General features: G+C 33.8%; 2 protein-coding genes across 7 annotated transcripts in view; both read left to right on the forward strand.

Moving 5' to 3' along the window:
• Window positions 1-20,089, forward strand: part of LOC108732322 (ATP-citrate synthase) — a 41,682-nt gene extending 21,593 nt beyond the window's left edge. For 5 of the 6 annotated variants that reach the window (XM_018463047.2, XM_018463052.2, XM_018463048.2 and 2 more), the window contains exons 2-16: window positions 6,765-6,986; window positions 10,481-10,716; window positions 10,940-11,240; window positions 11,301-11,480; window positions 12,128-12,397; window positions 12,861-13,066; window positions 15,375-15,425; window positions 15,965-16,172; window positions 16,397-16,663; window positions 16,724-16,910; window positions 16,976-17,173; window positions 17,302-17,561; window positions 17,671-17,961; window positions 18,430-18,706; window positions 19,545-20,089. In XM_018463047.2, the coding sequence (XP_018318549.1) occupies window positions 6,782-6,986; window positions 10,481-10,716; window positions 10,940-11,240; window positions 11,301-11,480; window positions 12,128-12,397; window positions 12,861-13,066; window positions 15,375-15,425; window positions 15,965-16,172; window positions 16,397-16,663; window positions 16,724-16,910; window positions 16,976-17,173; window positions 17,302-17,561; window positions 17,671-17,961; window positions 18,430-18,706; window positions 19,545-19,716 (3,309 nt within the window). In that variant the 5' untranslated portion in view covers window positions 6,765-6,781 and the 3' untranslated portion in view covers window positions 19,717-20,089. The remainder of the gene's footprint in view (window positions 1-6,764; window positions 6,987-10,480; window positions 10,717-10,939; window positions 11,241-11,300; window positions 11,481-12,127; window positions 12,398-12,860; window positions 13,067-15,374; window positions 15,426-15,964; window positions 16,173-16,396; window positions 16,664-16,723; window positions 16,911-16,975; window positions 17,174-17,301; window positions 17,562-17,670; window positions 17,962-18,429; window positions 18,707-19,544) is intronic. The other variant, XM_018463053.2, reaches the window with a different exon arrangement.
• Window positions 2,657-5,333, forward strand: LOC112904293 (ATP-citrate synthase-like). Its single transcript, XM_025973943.1, has 5 exons — window positions 2,657-2,920; window positions 3,144-3,444; window positions 3,505-3,684; window positions 4,332-4,601; window positions 5,065-5,333. Exons 1-5 carry the CDS (start codon window positions 2,741-2,743, stop codon window positions 5,316-5,318), a joined length of 1,185 nt encoding a protein of 394 aa, XP_025829728.1. The 5' UTR covers window positions 2,657-2,740; the 3' UTR covers window positions 5,319-5,333.
• Window positions 20,090-20,959: the final 870 nt, after the last annotated feature.

Here is a 20,959-nt window from a genome sequence, read left to right on the forward strand (position 1 = left end):
AACAACTTTCCATTTTGGTTAGTTATTTAGTTAGAGAAAACTACAAATTGTATATATTTATTTACAGAAAAAGAAAAAGAACGATGAATTGTAATATTAATATACATAAGAAGGGTCAGAAAAATGAGCGAAAATGTTATTATTAATCATTTGGGTCACTATAACCGGATATGATTTCCTGAGAATCAGTCATAGTAAACGATATGTCGTTTTAAACGGAGTCCATTATATCCAAATTTTCCTATAGAGAATTTAATATGAAAACCAAACTTAACACTGCAATTACTTCATTTTAAGCGGTTGGTCAATATAGGCGGAGTCATAATAAAAAACGAATTCCCCTGTATTTAGTTGTTTATACCTATGAAAGATAATGAGCTTAAACCGTATAGTTTTCGCTACTTCACCATTGGCGGATTCGATTCCACGCAATTAATGTTTCATTTTTGGGGATAAGTGATACTCTCTGAGTGTCAAGTTTGGGTTGTAAAAATATGGTTCAATTTTGTGAGCAGCAGCCAACGCAACATGACTTTTGTGAGCAGGCGTATTCTGTTTTACTGCCTTTAATCGTTCCAGTAGGTTAGTGTAGTAATTTCTGGTTATTGAAGCACTTTTCACTATGTAATCAATCATCAATGTTGTAGCTGAGTAGGACGCTCTGAACTTTTTCGAGGGTGATGTTTTCTTTTCATGCCATTGCACTAATTGCTTCTTGGATACAGACTCATAATGATCAACCCAAGTTGGATCACCGGTGACCTTAAAGTTTCGTTTTTTATATTATTGCAGAGATTCAAAAACTCACACGCGCATACAGAAGCGCATCTGATTTGGTGGACATACCAAGATGATTATTGTGACGATTTGTTCAGTGGTCAGTGGGTTCTCCAGGGCAGGGTTTTCTGTCTTGCTTGAATATAATTGTATTATGCATAGTAAAAATTTTTCTTGCTTGATGAGGAGTATTGCAATAGCACCGCATTTGTTATTCCACACTCTACTTTCCTCGGTGGTTTTGCGTGACATCTTGAAGTTTAGTGATCCAATTTTAATAAAACGTTAGATGTGCTACATTGCATTTCGTTTACTATGATTCAGACATGCGCATTTTCAAAAATCAGTTCTACGCATGTCTTTATCGTGCACGATTGATTTTGCGCACACGTCCTTTAATATGCATAAGCCAGTAAGGAGTTGCTTAAACGTAAGACATGTACCTACAGACCCCTCTTGTCGCTATCCCCACTATTTCGCTAATTTAGCGTATCATCTTCATACTTTATGAAAAATCAAAATGACTATTGCTTAATGTCTCAGATTATTAATACAACGTTGTTGTCTTCACAAATAATCTTATAACTGATCTTTTACTGCTTAAGCAACGAATATAAAACATACAGCGTAAGTAAAATATAAATAGGTTGACTAGGGGTTAGACTGTTTTGTATCAGGTATTTAGTATGATAGTACTACAAAGGTGAAGACATAAATTTGATGTAATAAAAGGTATTTTACATTTGATGTAATGTGAGTCTCTAACTGAAGATGACGTCTTTATATTTTTATATCTATTTCTGAATTTTTGCTTCGTTTAGTTCAATTCCACAATAGTCGATTTGATTTTCTTGTATTTTAAATGTAAATTCTAATGTTTCGGTAGGTATCATAAAACTGTAAATGGTGGTGGTATATTAAGTAGAAACTAGTTTTGATTTTAACTAGTTTTTGCTTTCGCAGTTATTTGTAAAATATGGCTACAATATCCACATAGTGTGTGTTCATAAATAAGCTTATCAAGTGATATAAAAAATTTATGAAATATGTCAAATCATTGTTGATAACCAGATAATGTATTTACAAAAAAAGTATTATAAGTTGTAATGAGTTACACATACGTACACTTGCCAATGATATGAGAAGAATTTGAACAATTGGAAAAGGCTAACATGCCACGGCGGTTATACCATCTACCTTTCAATTTATCATCAATTACACTTTAAAAAGTGCATCGAGAGTAATTTATTAGTTCTCATCAGCACACCTTTTCTGAATGTAAACGATATGTTTAAAGATAAAATGGCAGTTATGAGAACATCCACAGTGTACGAAACAGTAAAAAAATCAGAAATCATAGGGTGCAGACGTACTTTCCATGTATTTAATACCATAAGAACCATCGATTATATGCGATCGTGATTAGTACAATTGTATCAATTTTAAACGTTCCCACTCAAGACTCGAAGACTCTTAGTACAAAACGCCATCTTTAGAAATTTGCAGGTAACTGTAGATTCATTAATGTTAGGTAAAGATGATCACCCAAAACTGAACGGATGGCGGAACTAAAAGGACCTTGACAAACATTAATCAAACCACTTTTATTGAACCGACTATGACGTACTAATCTGATTCACAATTGACCGTTTTTGGAAGAATGCTGACCAAGAAGTAATTGTTGAGTACCAACATTTGTTTTTCCAAATGCTCGCACAGATTTTTTATTCGGGATGTGCATATGTATTACATGAATTTTAATGTTATTAAATTACGAAATTGAGTTTACACCATCTGTAGTGGTGTATAAGCAGTTACATTTATTATCGACACTTCCTAAGCAATTTCTTTTTAGACTTGGATGCAATTGCGCATGCGTATCGTTTACCATGTTTTTAAACTTGTAGGTCTCATAGCTGTAAATAAAACTTTTGACGAAGTAAAAAAATGGATATCGGAGCGAATGAACAAAGATCAAAAGATCGGCCAGGCAGTTGGAAAACTTCGAAACTTCATTATCGAGCCGTTCGTTCCACACAAGCAGAACGAAGAAGCATATGTCTGCATATATTCTCATAGGCATGCTGACACAATTTTATTTTACCACGAAGGTGGTGTCGACATTGGAGATGTTGATTCTAAGGTAAAATCACGTAAATATGAATGCAATTAATGAATATTTCCAAAGTGAAAGGTTTTTTTCCTTTTTTTGTAAATATATTCACGCCATTCAACAAATTTTAAACAATATCATTCCGGCTACCCTAATGTTGTGTTCATATGTTTTGTTTTAAATTATGTCGTTACATTGTTGTAGTGACCGCTTTATTTCTGGTATTACTTTTACAGTTGCTTCTAAATTATAGGCTGTCAAACTGGATATCCCTGTTGGCGAATCAACAGATGCAGCAACTATAGAAAAGGCACTGTTAGGGCAAGTGGCGCCGAAAAAACGAGCCACCATTGCTAAATTCATTAATGCACTTTACAAACTTTACGTCGATTTATATTTCACTTACCTCGAAATTAATCCCTTGGTAGTCACGGATAGCGAAATCTACGTATTAGATTTGGCTGCAAAGTTGGATTCTACAGCAGATTTCTTGTGCAAACCCCTCTGGGGCGAAATCGATTACCCACCACCATTCGGACGGGATGCTTATCCAGGTTAGAAGCAGTTGATTCCATTAATGAAACCTGCCGATTACTTACACTTTATATTTACAGAGGAAGCTTACATATCCGATTTGGACTCAAAATCTGGAGCTAGTTTAAAACTTACCATCTTGAATAAAAAGGGTCGCATTTGGACTATGGTAGCAGGAGGCGGAGCTTCTGTCATCTACAGCGACACGATATGTGATTATGGTGGTGCTAGCGAGTTGGCTAATTATGGTGAATATTCAGGTAAGTCATTCATTCAACGATTTTATCTCACATTTATAGAGGGTTAATGAACCAATGACAAGGTGTTTTTAATCTGTATTAACTCAATAGTGCATTATTTTTGGTCAAGTCTTGCCAAACTATCAATCGAAAACAAAACAAAAGATTAGATCTGGTTTTATTTAAATTAAATCTATGGCTAAGCTGGGAATGGATTCCTGTTTGTTTGATCTGCCCATCGTTTTTAGATCTGGGTTATAGTGAAATTATGATAATCGCGTTAATAAAGAAACGTGGAATAAAGATATTTAGTTATGACACCTGCTAAGTTCCAAATCCTTGGTCAACTCATCAGCAAACCAGATTCACCAAGTCAAAATTTTATGGCAGGACGACTGAAGACCCATCAAAAGAGTATCAGATTTTAAGGTTGAGAAAGTCAAAAGCTCATTGAGTAAATGAAAAAATATTGGAGTGAAATACATCTATTAACAATGTTACATTTGTTAAAAATGCCCTGTCATTGATTTACTAAACTCTCCATAATCAAATCTATTAAATGCAATGGAGCATAACTCTTAAAAATTTAATTTCAATTAAAATCGACAAAAATAGGGTTTTAAGTTTCTTGTATAATGGATCAATATCAGAATGATTTTTAATTTCAGGGGCTCCATCAGAACAACAAACTTACGAATACGCCAAAACTATTTTGTCTCTTATGACACAAGAGAAACATCCTGAAGGAAAGGTTTTAATTATTGGAGGCGGTATCGCCAACTTCACGAACGTTGCTTCCACTTTCAGAGGAATTATAACTGCCCTTCAAGAATTCCAACAGCGTTTAATCGATCACAAAATTTCGATATTCGTACGACGTGCTGGTCCTAACTACCAAGAAGGATTAAGAAGGATGCGCGAAGTAGGGCAAAGTCTAGGTGAGTTTTTGCTTCATTTAGAGTTTTTTTTTAGTTGAGCAGTTGTAAAAATAGTTAGTTTGTAATGATTTTTATCTTTCTTTAAACTGAAGAGCCTACCTCTAATGGCTATTTATACAAAAAGGGTTTTGTAAAATAAAATAACTTTCAAATGTTTTAAAAATAGAATTTGTTGCAAGCTCTACAATATTTTCGGCAATGGTAGTTATTCCTGGCAATTGTAGAGTTCTAGTTTTGAAAACTTATTTCATCTGGTAATAAATATTTTGAAGAACTTCCCCGAAAAGCTGACTAATATTGTCACATATTTAGATAAATAATATACTTATTTTTGCAAAAACAATATTCCATATTGTAATACTTATGACAAGAAAAGAGTGATCTATCCATTCCTGTTACATTCGATATTTAAATTCTTTTTCGATTACGTCTTTAATTTTTTTTTATTATCTACTTATTAAAGGCATTCCGTTATATGTATTCGGCCCCGAAACTCATATGACAACCATCGTTGGTATGGCTCTTGGGAAGAAACCCATAAGTCAAGAAAGTCACACCACTGAATTCGCAACGGCAAATTTCCTATTACCAGGTGGCCAAACTGACGAAAGCAAAAGCCCATTTAGTTCAGTAACCGAAAACCATCATGTGGCACCCAGAAGAGCAGCGGTAAGAAACACTTATCTATTTTTAATATTATTTTTTTCGTCGAAATAACAAATTATTAAACGTAGCAGTATTGAAGTGAATTTGTTACTGATTATGACAGAATTTTCTAAAAAAAAGTTTAGTGTACAACATAAATTTATTACAATTTATGTATTTTCAGAATTTTTATCAATTTACGATTTTTGCTTTTTTTTTCAAGGCGCGACCTTTTCTAATACGGTGGTAACATTTGAACAATTAAACATGTAGTTTTTGATCAAGTAAATCAGTTTTAATTAATATAAAATTACCTTGTTATTTAAGCATAATGATGAGTATGTCGCCATCTACTGACATTTGCTGTTAACTATAACATTTCAACTGACTGGCAGGGTGTGGACTTGTCACACTGAATCTGTAACCCGTCATAATCACTCCCTAAAAGTAAATTATAGACAGTATATCGCAATATATTAATAGTTGATGCTATCTGTAAAAGGCCCTTGTCTTGAAATAGTATAATTAGCATCAAATACCACTAGATGGCGATATACTTCCAAAATTTGATATTAAATCAAGCAGCTTTTACGCAGTAACCTTTTTATCGGTGATTTATGCCTATGACGGGCTGATGAAAAGTTCATTATCACATCTATAGTTTCGATAAATAAATGAACATTCAACTTTATAGTAGCAAATTTACTTCGGATGTACTTTTTTCTTTCTTCTTTAGTTTGCATATTTACATTTCGTTTTTTAAGTAAACTACATAATAACATGTACTAAAGCAACAAATTCGCTTCTATTTATACTTTGCTTGCTTTATTGGTATTCTCCTTTGTTTTGTTATTTTATAATTATGTAAAACGATAGCAATAAATAATGGTATATTACTAATGGAGATTAACAAAAGTCTTCTCCGAAGGTGGTTTGGTTTCTCGTTGAAACATTCGAATGTAAAAATGGATTTCTGTAGTATTATTTTCATGTTACTTTCTTCTCATGTGGTTTTTGGTTTACTTTAGTTTCTTTTATTTTCGTTTTGGTTGCTGTATATGGTGTATTACATATTTATTACCCAAGGTACTTTTTATGTTTCTGTAATCTTCNATATAGTGCTGTCAGCACAGGGTAAAGTAGTATTACGTAGTTAGATTCAGCAATTTCTTATGCTGAAGTGTACGATGTGTTGCATACCTGTTTACAAACAATTCCTTTACATTTAATTTTCAAACAAAGAAAGTGATTAAACCAATTGTTCACAAAAGTGAATTTCAACCACTCAAAGCGATGGTGCTAACAGTTTCGAGCTCACAGTGACCGAAAGGGGGAAGAACTTGTACTATTAATATTTGTTCTATTAAACTTTGAGGGAGTGCTGTGATTTAATATCTTATATAAGTAATTTTTATTCCGCTAAAAGATACATTAATTGTAAAGTGTTTTTTTATTTTTAAATATGCAATAAATTAAAAATATATGTGTGGTGATGATGAATTATTTCTATTGTTTCAGCTTGTAACTGAAAAAGAATGTCTGCCAAAGCAATAAGGGAAGCAACGGGTAAAAATTTGATAAACAAACACTTGGCAGCCGACACTGCCGCTGCTAGATGTAAATTCGCTTCCGTTGATCCAGACACTAATTTTCTTGAGCTCGTTGAACAAAATCCGTGGCTCAAAACAGAGAAGCTAGTCGTAAAACCTGATCAACTCATCAAACGAAGAGGCAAACTTGGTGAGTTAAAAATAATACCGTATTCTTTTTATTATCCGGGATCTCAAGTAAAGACGATCAGCTTTTGGTGCTGCTATTGTTCAGAACTGTCGAACATTAGTTGACTGTGTTAGTGTCGATCACATTAGACATCCTCAGGACTTCCGATTTTGATAGATAAAATTATCTGTTATACTTCATTTACTTTATGTAGCGATGTGCCCCTTCCAATGTCTTGAATGCGCGCTGGCAAAATCGTAGGTAGGGAGAAAGAAGCTCATTATACTCTCGACTCTTGTTCATTAAACATACTTATTCATACAGTACCTGCCAAAAGTTTTGTTCGATCATGAATAGTAGTGCGAGTCGAAAACAAGCGTTAAAACCTTTAATATGTCTTCAAATATAAATAAACATCTCGTTGATATTTTCAGTAGTAAATGGTACCAGTAACAGCACATTTGAGCAATACAATTGTAGTGGATAAAATGGTAAATTTTTCCGTGTAGTACTGTACGGATTATACGCTCCTCACCGGTTAAGAGTTTGGCCGAGAGTTGTCTCTTTTCTTTTCTGGCCTAGTGCTGTTCTTTTCTCCTTTGCGCCGGTCAAACTAAAGGTAATATCGCTACATAAAGTAAACGAAGTATAACTCAGAATTCTGAACTTCATCATCAACAGTACCTGCGGAAGTAAGGATACTGAAAAGGAATAGACTGCTACTTACACATTTTTCCTACACTTGTGACATATTTTGAGTACAGTTGAATCCGCTTCTAAAGGAAATGACAAACGCGTCATACAAAGCGTAGTCTTACAAAATAAACAACTTTATATTTTGCTTAGTTATTTAGTTTAATAGAGAGAAAAGCTACAAATTGTATATATTTATTAACCGAAAAATAAAAAGAACGATGAATTGTAATATTAATATACATAAGAAGGGTCAGAAAAATGAGCGAAAATGTTATTATTAATCATTTGGGTCACTATAACCGGATATGATTTCCTGAGAATCAGTCATAGTAAACGATATGTCGTTTTAAACGGAGTCCATTATATCCAAATTTTCCTATAGAGAATTTAATATGAAAACCAAACTTAACACTGCAATTACTTCATTTTAAGCGGTTGGTCAATATAGGCGGAGTCATAATAAAAAACGAATTCCCCTGTATTTAGTTGTTTATACCTATGAAAGATAATGAGCTTAAACCGTATAGTTTTCGCTACTTCACCATTGGCGGATTCGATTCCACGCAATTAATGTTTCATTTTTGGGGATAAGTGATACTCTCTGAGTGTCAAGTTTGGGTTGTAAAAATATGGTTCAATTTTGTGAGCAGCAGCCAACGCAACATGACTTTTGTGAGCAGGCGTATTCTGTTTTACTGCCTTTAATCGTTCCAGTAGGTTAGTGTAGTAATTTCTGGTTATTGAAGCACTTTTCACTATGTAATCAATCATCAATGTTGTAGCTGAGTAGGACGCTCTGAACTTTTTCGAGGGTGATGTTTTCTTTTCATGCCATTGCACTAATTGCTTCTTGGATACAGACTCATAATGATCAACCCAAGTTGGATCACCGGTGACCTTAAAGTTTCGTTTTTTATATTATTGCAGAGATTCAAAAACTCACACGCGCATACAGAAGCGCATCTGATTTGGTGGACATACCAAGATGATTATTGTGACGATTTGTTCAGTGGTCAGTGGGTTCTCCAGGGCAGGGTTTTCTGTCTTGCTTGAATATAATTGTATTATGCATAGTAAAAATTTTTCTTGCTTGATGAGGAGTATTGCAATAGCACCGCATTTGTTATTCCACACTCTACTTTCCTCGGTGGTTTTGCGTGACATCTTGAAGTTTAGTGATCCAATTTTAATAAAACGTTAGATGTGCTACATTGCATTTCGTTTACTATGATTCAGACATGCGCATTTTCAAAAATCAGTTCTACGCATGTCTTTATCGTGCACGATTGATTTTGCGCACACGTCCTTTAATATGCATAAGCCAGTAAGGAGTTGCTTAAACGTAAGACATGTACCTACAGACCCCTCTTGTCGCTATCCCCACTATTTCGCTAATTTAGCGTATCATCTTCATACTTTATGAAAAATCAAAATGACTATTGCTTAATGTCTCAGATTATTAATACAACGTTGTTGTCTTCACAAATAATCTTATAACTGATCTTTTACTGCTTAAGCAACGAATATAAAACATACAGCGTAAGTAAAATATAAATAGGTTGACTAGGGGTTAGACTGTTTTGTATCAGGTATTTAGTATGATAGTACTACAAAGGTGAAGACATAAATTTGATGTAATAAAAGGTATTTTACATTTGATGTAATGTGAGTCTCTAACTGAAGATGACGTCTTTATATTTTTATATCTATTTCTGAATTTTTGCTTCGTTTAGTTCAATTCCACAATAGTCGATTTGATTTTCTTGTATTTTAAATGTAAATTCTAATGTTTCGGTAGGTATCATAAAACTGTAAATGGTGGTGGTATATTAAGTAGAAACTAGTTTTGATTTTAACTAGTTTTTGCTTTCGCAGTTATTTGTAAAATATGGCTACAATATCCACATAGTGTGTGTTCATAAATAAGCTTATCAAGTGATATAAAAAATTTATGAAATATGTCAAATCATTGTTGATAACCAGATAATGTATTTACAAAAAAAGTATTATAAGTTGTAATGAGTTACACATACGTACACTTGCCAATGATATGAGAAGAATTTGAACAATTGGAAAAGGCTAACATGCCACGGCGGTTATACCATCTACCTTTCAATTTATCATCAATTACACTTTAAAAAGTGCATCGAGAGTAATTTATTAGTTCTCATCAGCACACCTTTTCTGAATGTAAACGATATGTTTAAAGATAAAATGGCAGTTATGAGAACATCCACAGTGTACGAAACAGTAAAAAAATCAGAAATCATAGGGTGCAGACGTACTTTCCATGTATTTAATACCATAAGAACCATCGATTATATGCGATCGTGATTAGTACAATTGTATCAATTTTAAACGTTCCCACTCAAGACTCGAAGACTCTTAGTACAAAACGCCATCTTTAGAAATTTGCAGGTAACTGTAGATTCATTAATGTTAGGTAAAGATGATCACCCAAAACTGAACGGATGGCGGAACTAAAAGGACCTTGACAAACATTAATCAAACCACTTTTATTGAACCGACTATGACGTACTAATCTGATTCACAATTGACCGTTTTTGGAAGAATGCTGACCAAGAAGTAATTGTTGAGTACCAACATTTGTTTTTCCAAATGCTCGCACAGATTTTTTATTCGGGATGTGCATATGTATTACATGAATTTTAATGTTATTAAATTACGAAATTGAGTTTACACCATCTGTAGTGGTGTATAAGCAGTTACATTTATTATCGACACTTCCTAAGCAATTTCTTTTTAGACTTGGATGCAATTGCGCATGCGTATCGTTTACCATGTTTTTAAACTTGTAGGTCTCATAGCTGTAAATAAAACTTTTGACGAAGTAAAAAAATGGATATCGGAGCGAATGAACAAAGATCAAAAGATCGGCCAGGCAGTTGGAAAACTTCGAAACTTCATTATCGAGCCGTTCGTTCCACACAAGCAGAACGAAGAAGCATATGTCTGCATATATTCTCATAGGCATGCTGACACAATTTTATTTTACCACGAAGGTGGTGTCGACATTGGAGATGTTGATTCTAAGGTAAAATCACGTAAATATGAATGCAATTAATGAATATTTCCAAAGTGAAAGGTTTTTTTCCTTTTTTTGTAAATATATTCACGCCATTCAACAAATTTTAAACAATATCATTCCGGCTACCCTAATGTTGTGTTCATATGTTTTGTTTTAAATTATGTCGTTACATTGTTGTAGTGACCGCTTTATTTCTGGTATTACTTTTACAGTTGCTTCTAAATTATAGGCTGTCAAACTGGATATCCCTGTTGGCGAATCAACAGATGCAGCAACTATAGAAAAGGCACTGTTAGGGCAAGTGGCGCCGAAAAAACGAGCCACCATTGCTAAATTCATTAATGCACTTTACAAACTTTACGTCGATTTATATTTCACTTACCTCGAAATTAATCCCTTGGTAGTCACGGATAGCGAAATCTACGTATTAGATTTGGCTGCAAAGTTGGATTCTACAGCAGATTTCTTGTGCAAACCCCTCTGGGGCGAAATCGATTACCCACCACCATTCGGACGGGATGCTTATCCAGGTTAGAAGCAGTTGATTCCATTAATGAAACCTGCCGATTACTTACACTTTATATTTACAGAGGAAGCTTACATATCCGATTTGGACTCAAAATCTGGAGCTAGTTTAAAACTTACCATCTTGAATAAAAAGGGTCGCATTTGGACTATGGTAGCAGGAGGCGGAGCTTCTGTCATCTACAGCGACACGATATGTGATTATGGTGGTGCTAGCGAGTTGGCTAATTATGGTGAATATTCAGGTAAGTCATTCATTCAACGATTTTATCTCACATTTATAGAGGGTTAATGAACCAATGACAAGGTGTTTTTAATCTGTATTAACTCAATAGTGCATTATTTTTGGTCAAGTCTTGCCAAACTATCAATCGAAAACAAAACAAAAGATTAGATCTGGTTTTATTTAAATTAAATCTATGGCTAAGCTGGGAATGGATTCCTGTTTGTTTGATCTGCCCATCGTTTTTAGATCTGGGTTATAGTGAAATTATGATAATCGCGTTAATAAAGAAACGTGGAATAAAGATATTTAGTTATGACACCTGCTAAGTTCCAAATCCTTGGTCAACTCATCAGCAAACCAGATTCACCAAGTCAAAATTTTATGGCAGGACGACTGAAGACCCATCAAAAGAGTATCAGATTTTAAGGTTGAGAAAGTCAAAAGCTCATTGAGTAAATGAAAAAATATTGGAGTGAAATACATCTATTAACAATGTTACATTTGTTAAAAATGCCCTGTCATTGATTTACTAAACTCTCCATAATCAAATCTATTAAATGCAATGGAGCATAACTCTTAAAAATTTAATTTCAATTAAAATCGACAAAAATAGGGTTTTAAGTTTCTTGTATAATGGATCAATATCAGAATGATTTTTAATTTCAGGGGCTCCATCAGAACAACAAACTTACGAATACGCCAAAACTATTTTGTCTCTTATGACACAAGAGAAACATCCTGAAGGAAAGGTTTTAATTATTGGAGGCGGTATCGCCAACTTCACGAACGTTGCTTCCACTTTCAGAGGAATTATAACTGCCCTTCAAGAATTCCAACAGCGTTTAATCGATCACAAAATTTCGATATTCGTACGACGTGCTGGTCCTAACTACCAAGAAGGATTAAGAAGGATGCGCGAAGTAGGGCAAAGTCTAGGTGAGTTTTTGCTTCATTTAGAGTTTTTTTTTAGTTGAGCAGTTGTAAAAATAGTTAGTTTGTAATGATTTTTATCTTTCTTTAAACTGAAGAGCCTACCTCTAATGGCTATTTATACAAAAAGGGTTTTGTAAAATAAAATAACTTTCAAATGTTTTAAAAATAGAATTTGTTGCAAGCTCTACAATATTTTCGGCAATGGTAGTTATTCCTGGCAATTGTAGAGTTCTAGTTTTGAAAACTTATTTCATCTGGTAATAAATATTTTGAAGAACTTCCCCGAAAAGCTGACTAATATTGTCACATATTTAGATAAATAATATACTTATTTTTGCAAAAACAATATTCCATATTGTAATACTTATGACAAGAAAAGAGTGATCTATCCATTCCTGTTACATTCGATATTTAAATTCTTTTTCGATTACGTCTTTAATTTTTTTTTATTATCTACTTATTAAAGGCATTCCGTTATATGTATTCGGCCCCGAAACTCATATGACAACCATCGTTGGTATGGCTCTTGGGAAGAAACCCATAAGTCAAGAAAGTCACACCACTGAATTCGCAACGGCAAATTTCCTATTACCAGGTGGCCAAACTGACGAAAGCAAAAGCCCATTTAGTTCAGTAACCGAAAACCATCATGTGGCACCCAGAAGAGCAGCGGTAAGAAACACTTATCTATTTTTAATATTATTTTTTTCGTCGAAATAACAAATTATTAAACGTAGCAGTATTGAAGTGAATTTGTTACTGATTATGACAGAATTTTCTAAAAAAAAGTTTAGTGTACAACATAAATTTATTACAATTTATGTATTTTCAGAATTTTTATCAATTTACGATTTTTGCTTTTTTTTTCAAGGCGCGACCTTTTCTAATACGGTGGTAACATTTGAACAATTAAACATGTAGTTTTTGATCAAGTAAATCAGTTTTAATTAATATAAAATTACCTTGTTATTTAAGCATAATGATGAGTATGTCGCCATCTACTGACATTTGCTGTTAACTATAACATTTCAACTGACTGGCAGGGTGTGGACTTGTCACACTGAATCTGTAACCCGTCATAATCACTCCCTAAAAGTAAATTATAGACAGTATATCGCAATATATTAATAGTTGATGCTATCTGTAAAAGGCCCTTGTCTTGAAATAGTATAATTAGCATCAAATACCACTAGATGGCGATATACTTCCAAAATTTGATATTAAATCAAGCAGCTTTTACGCAGTAACCTTTTTATCGGTGATTTATGCCTATGACGGGCTGATGAAAAGTTCATTATCACATCTATAGTTTCGATAAATAAATGAACATTCAACTTTATAGTAGCAAATTTACTTCGGATGTACTTTTTTCTTTCTTCTTTAGTTTGCATATTTACATTTCGTTTTTTAAGTAAACTACATAATAACATGTACTAAAGCAACAAATTCGCTTCTATTTATACTTTGCTTGCTTTATTGGTATTCTCCTTTGTTTTGTTATTTTATAATTATGTAAAACGATAGCAATAAATAATGGTATATTACTAATGGAGATTAACAAAAGTCTTCTCCGAAGGTGGTTTGGTTTCTCGTTGAAACATTCGAATGTAAAAATGGATTTCTGTAGTATTATTTTCATGTTACTTTCTTCTCATGTGGTTTTTGGTTTACTTTAGTTTCTTTTATTTTCGTTTTGGTTGCTGTATATGGTGTATTACATATTTATTACCCAAGGTACTTTTTATGTTTCTGTAATCTTCAGTTTCTGTTATATACAGTTTTCCATAATTTTCATAATTCACTTCTAACCTTTTATTTAATGATACACCTTTAATTCTCTTGCCAATTGTATGATATGTTACTGCATGGTTTTAAAATATCGAATTCAAATATGCCTGCGAATGAAACCTTAAATTTTTATTTTCGTTTTCTAAATATTTAAGGATGTTTTGGATGTGCATCCAGGCATAAAAATACTAAAAATCGTTGACCAAGTAGAATCTACATATTTTTTTTTTCTCAATTTTTTTTTAAATTACTCTTTTATCTTACCACGTAAAATACAGTCGACTGTGAACTAAGAGGAGTAGGTATAGGAGTAATAACTTAACCCCGATAGAATTAGTCTATCGTAAAAACAATAATCACCAACAAAGAATGGAAAACGCTTTCGTATGTTGCGCGAAGAGCGACCGCGCATCAACTCCTTTATTTTCAGTTATTAAACAAAACGTAAACAAAATCTTGCCTACATGAGAAATCGGATGCGCACTGCCGTACTACGCAGCGTACGAATGAGCACAATTTGGTGACACTTTTATGTTTAGAATTTTTAAAAGGAAACTGATTTCTAAAGCTTTGAGGGGTACTTGAAAAGAAAAATAGAGTTCGGAGTTTACCAGAATGTAAAATACAAAAAAAATCATCGTGAATGTCGAAATGATTAAGCAAAAGGAAGCTGTACACTATGTACGATAAAATTCATCTACTTTTGCAAGTTAAACTAGAATGAAGAGACTCGGTAAGTTACAGATATTTGTGAAGCAAAAACTTTTTGTAGTGAAATTTTTTATAGTTTGTAAATAGGTCTTATCCTTTGTTATAATTTATTATTAAATTACTTATCTTCATTTTGTTTCTATGCAATATATTAGAATTAATTTAATAAATTTTCATCCATGCAGTTTTTCCTCCAAAACATCTTGAATTAAGTATGTATCATTCTTTATACGACTATCTTTCAGTATTAAGCAAATAATAATAGTGTATGTTTCTTTCAATTCTGTCCTTATTTCTGCTAGATGTATGCCTTTTTGTGCCATATCTCTTCCTTCTTTGTCTATACAACTAATTTTCACTCCTGTTTTCGTCCTAACGGAAATGTGTTGATTTTTTGTAAACTTTTTGCACATCTCTGATCTTATTGCTCAGTTTGATGCCATGTTTTCTTGTTGATGAGTTTTGCTACGTCATTCTTTAGGAAGCCGTACCGAACACCATAGATATTAGTCTTCCAGACCATATTGAACAGGTAAATGACTCCATTTACAACTGGTTTTATTTTTTTATTACCTTTTTTCGCTTCTTAGAACACTTGTTTTATTCTTTGTTTATTTTGTGCCTTATTTTGTTTTATACGTGTGTCAACATGATTTTAATTTTTCCAATTTTTGTTTGTGTTCAAAGAAAGAATAGATACTCATATAAATTAATAAGAATTTAAAAATAAAGCATTATGAGGTAAATATTGTATAAAAACGATAATTAGGATAAATAAATTTCAACAACCGTATAAAATAATTCTACTTAAAATATATATATAGGTACCGGTTTTTTGTTTATTTTCGATCAACAGTTTTTCTTTGAACAAATAATTACAAACTAATGCATGTTCGTTTGCACTAAAATGTGAAGAAAAATAAATGCCACATACATTGATTTAAAAACGTATGTTACATTATTCGTGATTTCTATAATCGATCCTTTTGTGTGGCATTTTTTTTTTCGTTTAATACCGAGCTTAAGTCATAAATTGTTCGGTATTTTTGCTGAATGTGAAGTTCTTTTAAGGGCGACACTGTGGATTCAGCTACGCCCTTATTCACCAATCAGACAAAGGCAATTGTTTGGGGTATGCAGACTAGAGCTGTGCAGGGCATGTTAGATTTCGACTTTGTCTGTCGAAGGGCGGAACCTAGCGTTGTTGCCATGATCTATCCCTTTACTGGAGATCATAAGCAAAAATTCTACTGGGGACACAAAGAAATTTTAATACCTGGTAAGATATATTTCAAATATTTTTCATACTATTAAAAGTTTTGTTGGTGATTGATCAAAACAGAAATTTATAAGTACGGTCATAAAACAAACGGACGGACAATAATGTCTGACTATAAATATTTACTTTACCCTTCCCTAAAAATTGTCGAAGATAGGATAGGAGCACCCTCAGAAATAAGTAGCATATCTTTTGAAGATTTAGTTGTGCGTTTTTTGTTAAAGTATACAAAAAGATGGAAGATGCCATGCGTAAGCACCCCGATGCCGATGTCATGGTTAACTTCGCCTCTCTTCGATCAGCTTATCAGAGTACCGTCGAAGCTATGGACTTCCCTCAAATAAGAACCATAGCAATCATTGCTGAGGGAATTCCCGAAAATATGACACGAAAACTTATTAAACTGGCCAGTGAGAAGAGCATCGTTATTATCGGTCCAGCTACAGTGGGTGGTATTAAACCTGGATGTTTTAAAATTGGCAACACTGGAGGTTAAAGTCAAACAATTCTGTTATTATTTATATTTTTCATTTAAATGTATATTTTAATAGGAATGATGGACAACATTTTGCACTCTAAATTGTACAGACCTGGCAGTGTAGCGTATGTGTCACGATCTGGTGGTATGTCAAACGAATTAAATAATATCGTATCAAAGGCAACAGATGGCGTTTATGAAGGTGTAGCGATAGGAGGTGATAGATACCCTGGGACAACATTTATGGATCATATCATGAGGTATGTTTATTGTTTAACATATTTCAGTTAAATAAGTTGTTTATATTTAATTTTTTTTTCGTTAGATATCAAAGCGATGATAACGTTAAAATGATTGTTCTTTTGGGAGAAGTAGGAGGTGTTGAAGAGTATGAAGTCTGTCAAGCATTACAAAACAAATCTATTACGAAACCCTTAGTAGCATGGTGTATTGGCACCTGCGCAGGGATGTTCACATCTGAAGTACAGTTTGGTCACGCGGGTTCATGTGCACAATCTAACAAGTAAGTAATTAACCTATTTTCTAAATTAGTATAAAAAACCTTCAATGGAATCAACTATCGTTTGCTATAATTTATTTGAAGTTTTAGTTCTCTTCGTATTAAGTAAACAAAATATTTCTTAATTACAGAGAGACTGCCACTGCTAAAAACGAAGCACTCAAAGCCGCAGGGGCGTACGTTCCTGAAAGTTTTGATTCTTTAGGCGATATCATTAACAGCGTTTATCAAGGATTATTAAAGAAAGGTATTATCAAACCGAAACCAGAAGTACCACCTCCCACTGTACCCATGGACTACAATTGGGCCCGTGAACTTGGACTTATTAGGAAACCTGCTAGTTTTATGACGTCAATTTGTGACGAAAGAGGACAAGAGCTTTTGTATGCTGGTAAGTAAAATAATTCATTTTTATTTAAATATTTCACGTTATTAATTTTTAAAACAAGGAATAAAATTATTTACACCAACTTTTATACTTATTACACCTTTTTTAACAGGCATCCCAATATCTGACGTACTTAATCGCAATATCGGGATTGGAGGTGTCATTTCGCTTTTGTGGTTCCAACGTTCGCTACCTCATTATGTGTGTAAGTTTTTCGAAATGTGTCTCATGGTAACCGCAGATCATGGACCGGCTGTATCAGGAGCCCATAACACGATAGTATGCGCGCGAGCTGGTAAAGATCTCGTATCTAGCGTTGTGTCCGGTCTTTTAACTATTGGAGATCGGTTCGGAGGTGCTTTAGATGGGGCTGCCAAACAATTCAGCGAAGCATACGATACAGGTAAATCTCCTATATAAATAAAGTTATAGTTGGCTAGGGCAGGCATGCCCAAAATATTATACAGTTTTGGAATATTTACACTACACTTAGTCTTTATCAACATTGACAATGAGAAGAAGGGCAAGTGAGACGGTGCACTTGAGCGGATGCAAATGAACTTCTAAAACGTGGATTACCTTTTGGGGGTTATCAGTCATTAGATCATTTAGACATGTTGGGGCAATCTCACAAATAATTCCTCACATCTCTTCTGTCTTCATTTCGTCTATCTTATTTGTCTCTTCTCAACGACTACCTTACCTTTCGCTTTTTTTTGTGGTTCTCCTTAGTCGTGTGTGTGTGTGAGGAGGGGGGGTGGGTGCGGGTGCGTGCGTGCGTGGGCGTGTGTGTGACACGCGTGTAGTTTCTTCTGCTTTTATAAAATATTGAAAGGATGGTATATTGATTGTGTACTAACATTATTTGAAGGGCTCCATCCTGCTGAGTTCGTAAATCAAATGCGTAACAAAGGTCAACTAATAATGGGTATTGGTCACCGAGTCAAGTCGATCAACAATCCTGATCAGAGAGTAAAGATTATCAAAGAGTTCGTCATAGACAATTTCCCCGCATGTCCTCTTCTCAAATACGCCCTCGAAGTAGAAAAACTGACAACTAGCAAGAAACCCAATTTAATCTTGAATGTTGATGGGGTTATAGCTACGTCGTTTGTCGACATGTTAAGGCATTGTGGCTCCTTTACAAGGTAAGAAATTATATTATTTTACATAGAACGTGATTATGCATGAAAAATTTGAAAATTATCATTAATTATGGACGGATGTAAAGTGGACAATACAAAATGAAAACCATTGCACATGACGTATGACGTTATTATAAGAAAGAAAATAATGCCAATGTAGGGAGCAAAAAAATATTTTAATAATTTTTTTGAAACTTATTTAATGCTAGAACTATGTATTCACACATGTGAAGTTTATGTGTTTTGGTTCCCAATCTAAAGGATTGGAAAACTTTGGGCGTGTTGAAAACTCAAAAGCTCGAACTCTAACGCCAAAACACGACAATTTCAGTAACAAAGTTATCTTCTTCATAGACTGAAAAGCTAGACCAAAGATAGGTTTAAACAATATAAATACTAGTTGATGTTATGGTAGACTGAGCATAACAAAAACAAAACAACTAAGCTTAACTAAAAAATTAGGAATCATAGCATTATTTAGTATTTATAATGTTTATTTTATACTTAGTCTTTAGCCCTTCAATCCCTGAAGAAGGTAATTTAGTTACTTAAAGGTACTTCAGACGTGCAGTTGAGGTTTGAACTTTTTTGTGTTTATGGTTCCCATATTTCAAAATGAAAATGAGGTCCACCCATCCTGAAACTTAGTGTATTAATGCCATTATTTATTACATATTACTAATTCGAATTTAAGGATGGCAAGACAGACGAAATTTTGATTAATCTATGTACTTCATTAATATACAATCCATTTGATTTCTCATCTATTAAGGGGCTTACCTGGTGGTGTTTTTTAATTTAGATAAGTAAGAGTACGAATTAAATCTGAGTTAATTTTTAGGGAAGAGGCTCAAGAGTATATTCAAATGGGTGCAATAAATTCTTTGTTCGTTCTTGGTCGTTCGATAGGTTTCATTGGTCACTATATGGACCAAAAGAGGCTGAAACAAGGACTTTACAGACATCCTTGGGACGACATCTCATACGTCATGCCAGAACAGTATAATAATTAAATGAAAGATTAGTCTTTTTCTTCTGTTTACTAAAACCTTTTAAGTGAAAACCTTGAATGTCAGACGAGTAATTTTGTCTTTCTTTAAGTGCATTTATTATTGATTATAAAATACATACATCGGGAATAGCTGATGGGAGGTGATGTTTCAAGCCCTCCACTATATGTCGATCAGAAGTACCTAAAATAAAGTAATTTATTAGATAGGGATAAGAAAGATATTTATTGGTTTTTAGATGAAAATTGACGTTGTTGAATTATTGTTATTTTTTTTATGTACGTGGTCGCCGATTTTCGGCTAATTGTATTTTAACTTTTTAACGCAGTGACTGCACATTTAAATGTTTCATTGTAAAAAGCAAATAAAAAATACATTTAAAGGGGTTTTTAGGAGTTTTGTTTAATTAAAAATTGCTTAACCGCCGCACCGTGAGATTAGCTTACTATGGCACAACGTATTTACCATCTAGAAAGCATTTTAGGGGATTTTCATAAAACACGTACGCAAATAAGGGAGACAGAGGGGTATTGCCCAGTGTGATGAAGCATGACAAGGAGAGGGGGGTCCTAGGAAAATATGTTGGCAGTTTATCAATTTTATTTAATTTTTTTTCTTCACTTGGCAGTTCTTAAAATTTTTGATTACGCTGGAATGTAATTCTCAAGTAGAATGAAGATTCGGACTATAGGGCCGCGGTCTAAGTGAACTATTGCATCCAGACGTTTCGTCAGCTACTGCGGCTGACATCCTCAGTGGTAGTGCTGCGTTGACAGCGACAGTCGCTGTCGAGACTTCGAGATAATCTACGTTCACGTTGTCAACGCAGCACTACCACTGAGGATGTCAGCCGCAGTAGCTGACGAAACGTCTGGACGCAATAATTCACTTAAACGGCGGCCCTATAGCCCGAATCTTCATTCTACTATGTATTCCGGCCGTGAAAGCCTTTGATGATTACAAGTGTGACTTAGCGTGACGAAGGAGGAGGGAGTGGTCTAAGAAGGTGAAATTCTGAGTGAGTGGACCCCTTACTCCCCCCTTACATTTGAAAGGTAAGTTTTTTCTATAATCAGTATTATATGGTTTATTTTGCTTTACATTCTGTCTATGTGTTTTATAATGTTTAGTAAGCTCTTTGCAAACTTTTGGTATGCTATATGTATGATACAGCTTTACAATTCGGTAGATGACTATCTTAAAAAGTTTGTTTTCTCTATTTAATCGTTTACGGTATTGTAAGGTA

Source organism: Agrilus planipennis, unplaced genomic scaffold, assembly GCF_000699045.2.
Source record: "Agrilus planipennis isolate EAB-ADULT unplaced genomic scaffold, Apla_2.0 scaffold30, whole genome shotgun sequence".
In the NCBI taxonomy this organism is placed as follows: Eukaryota; Metazoa; Arthropoda; class Insecta; order Coleoptera; family Buprestidae; genus Agrilus; species Agrilus planipennis.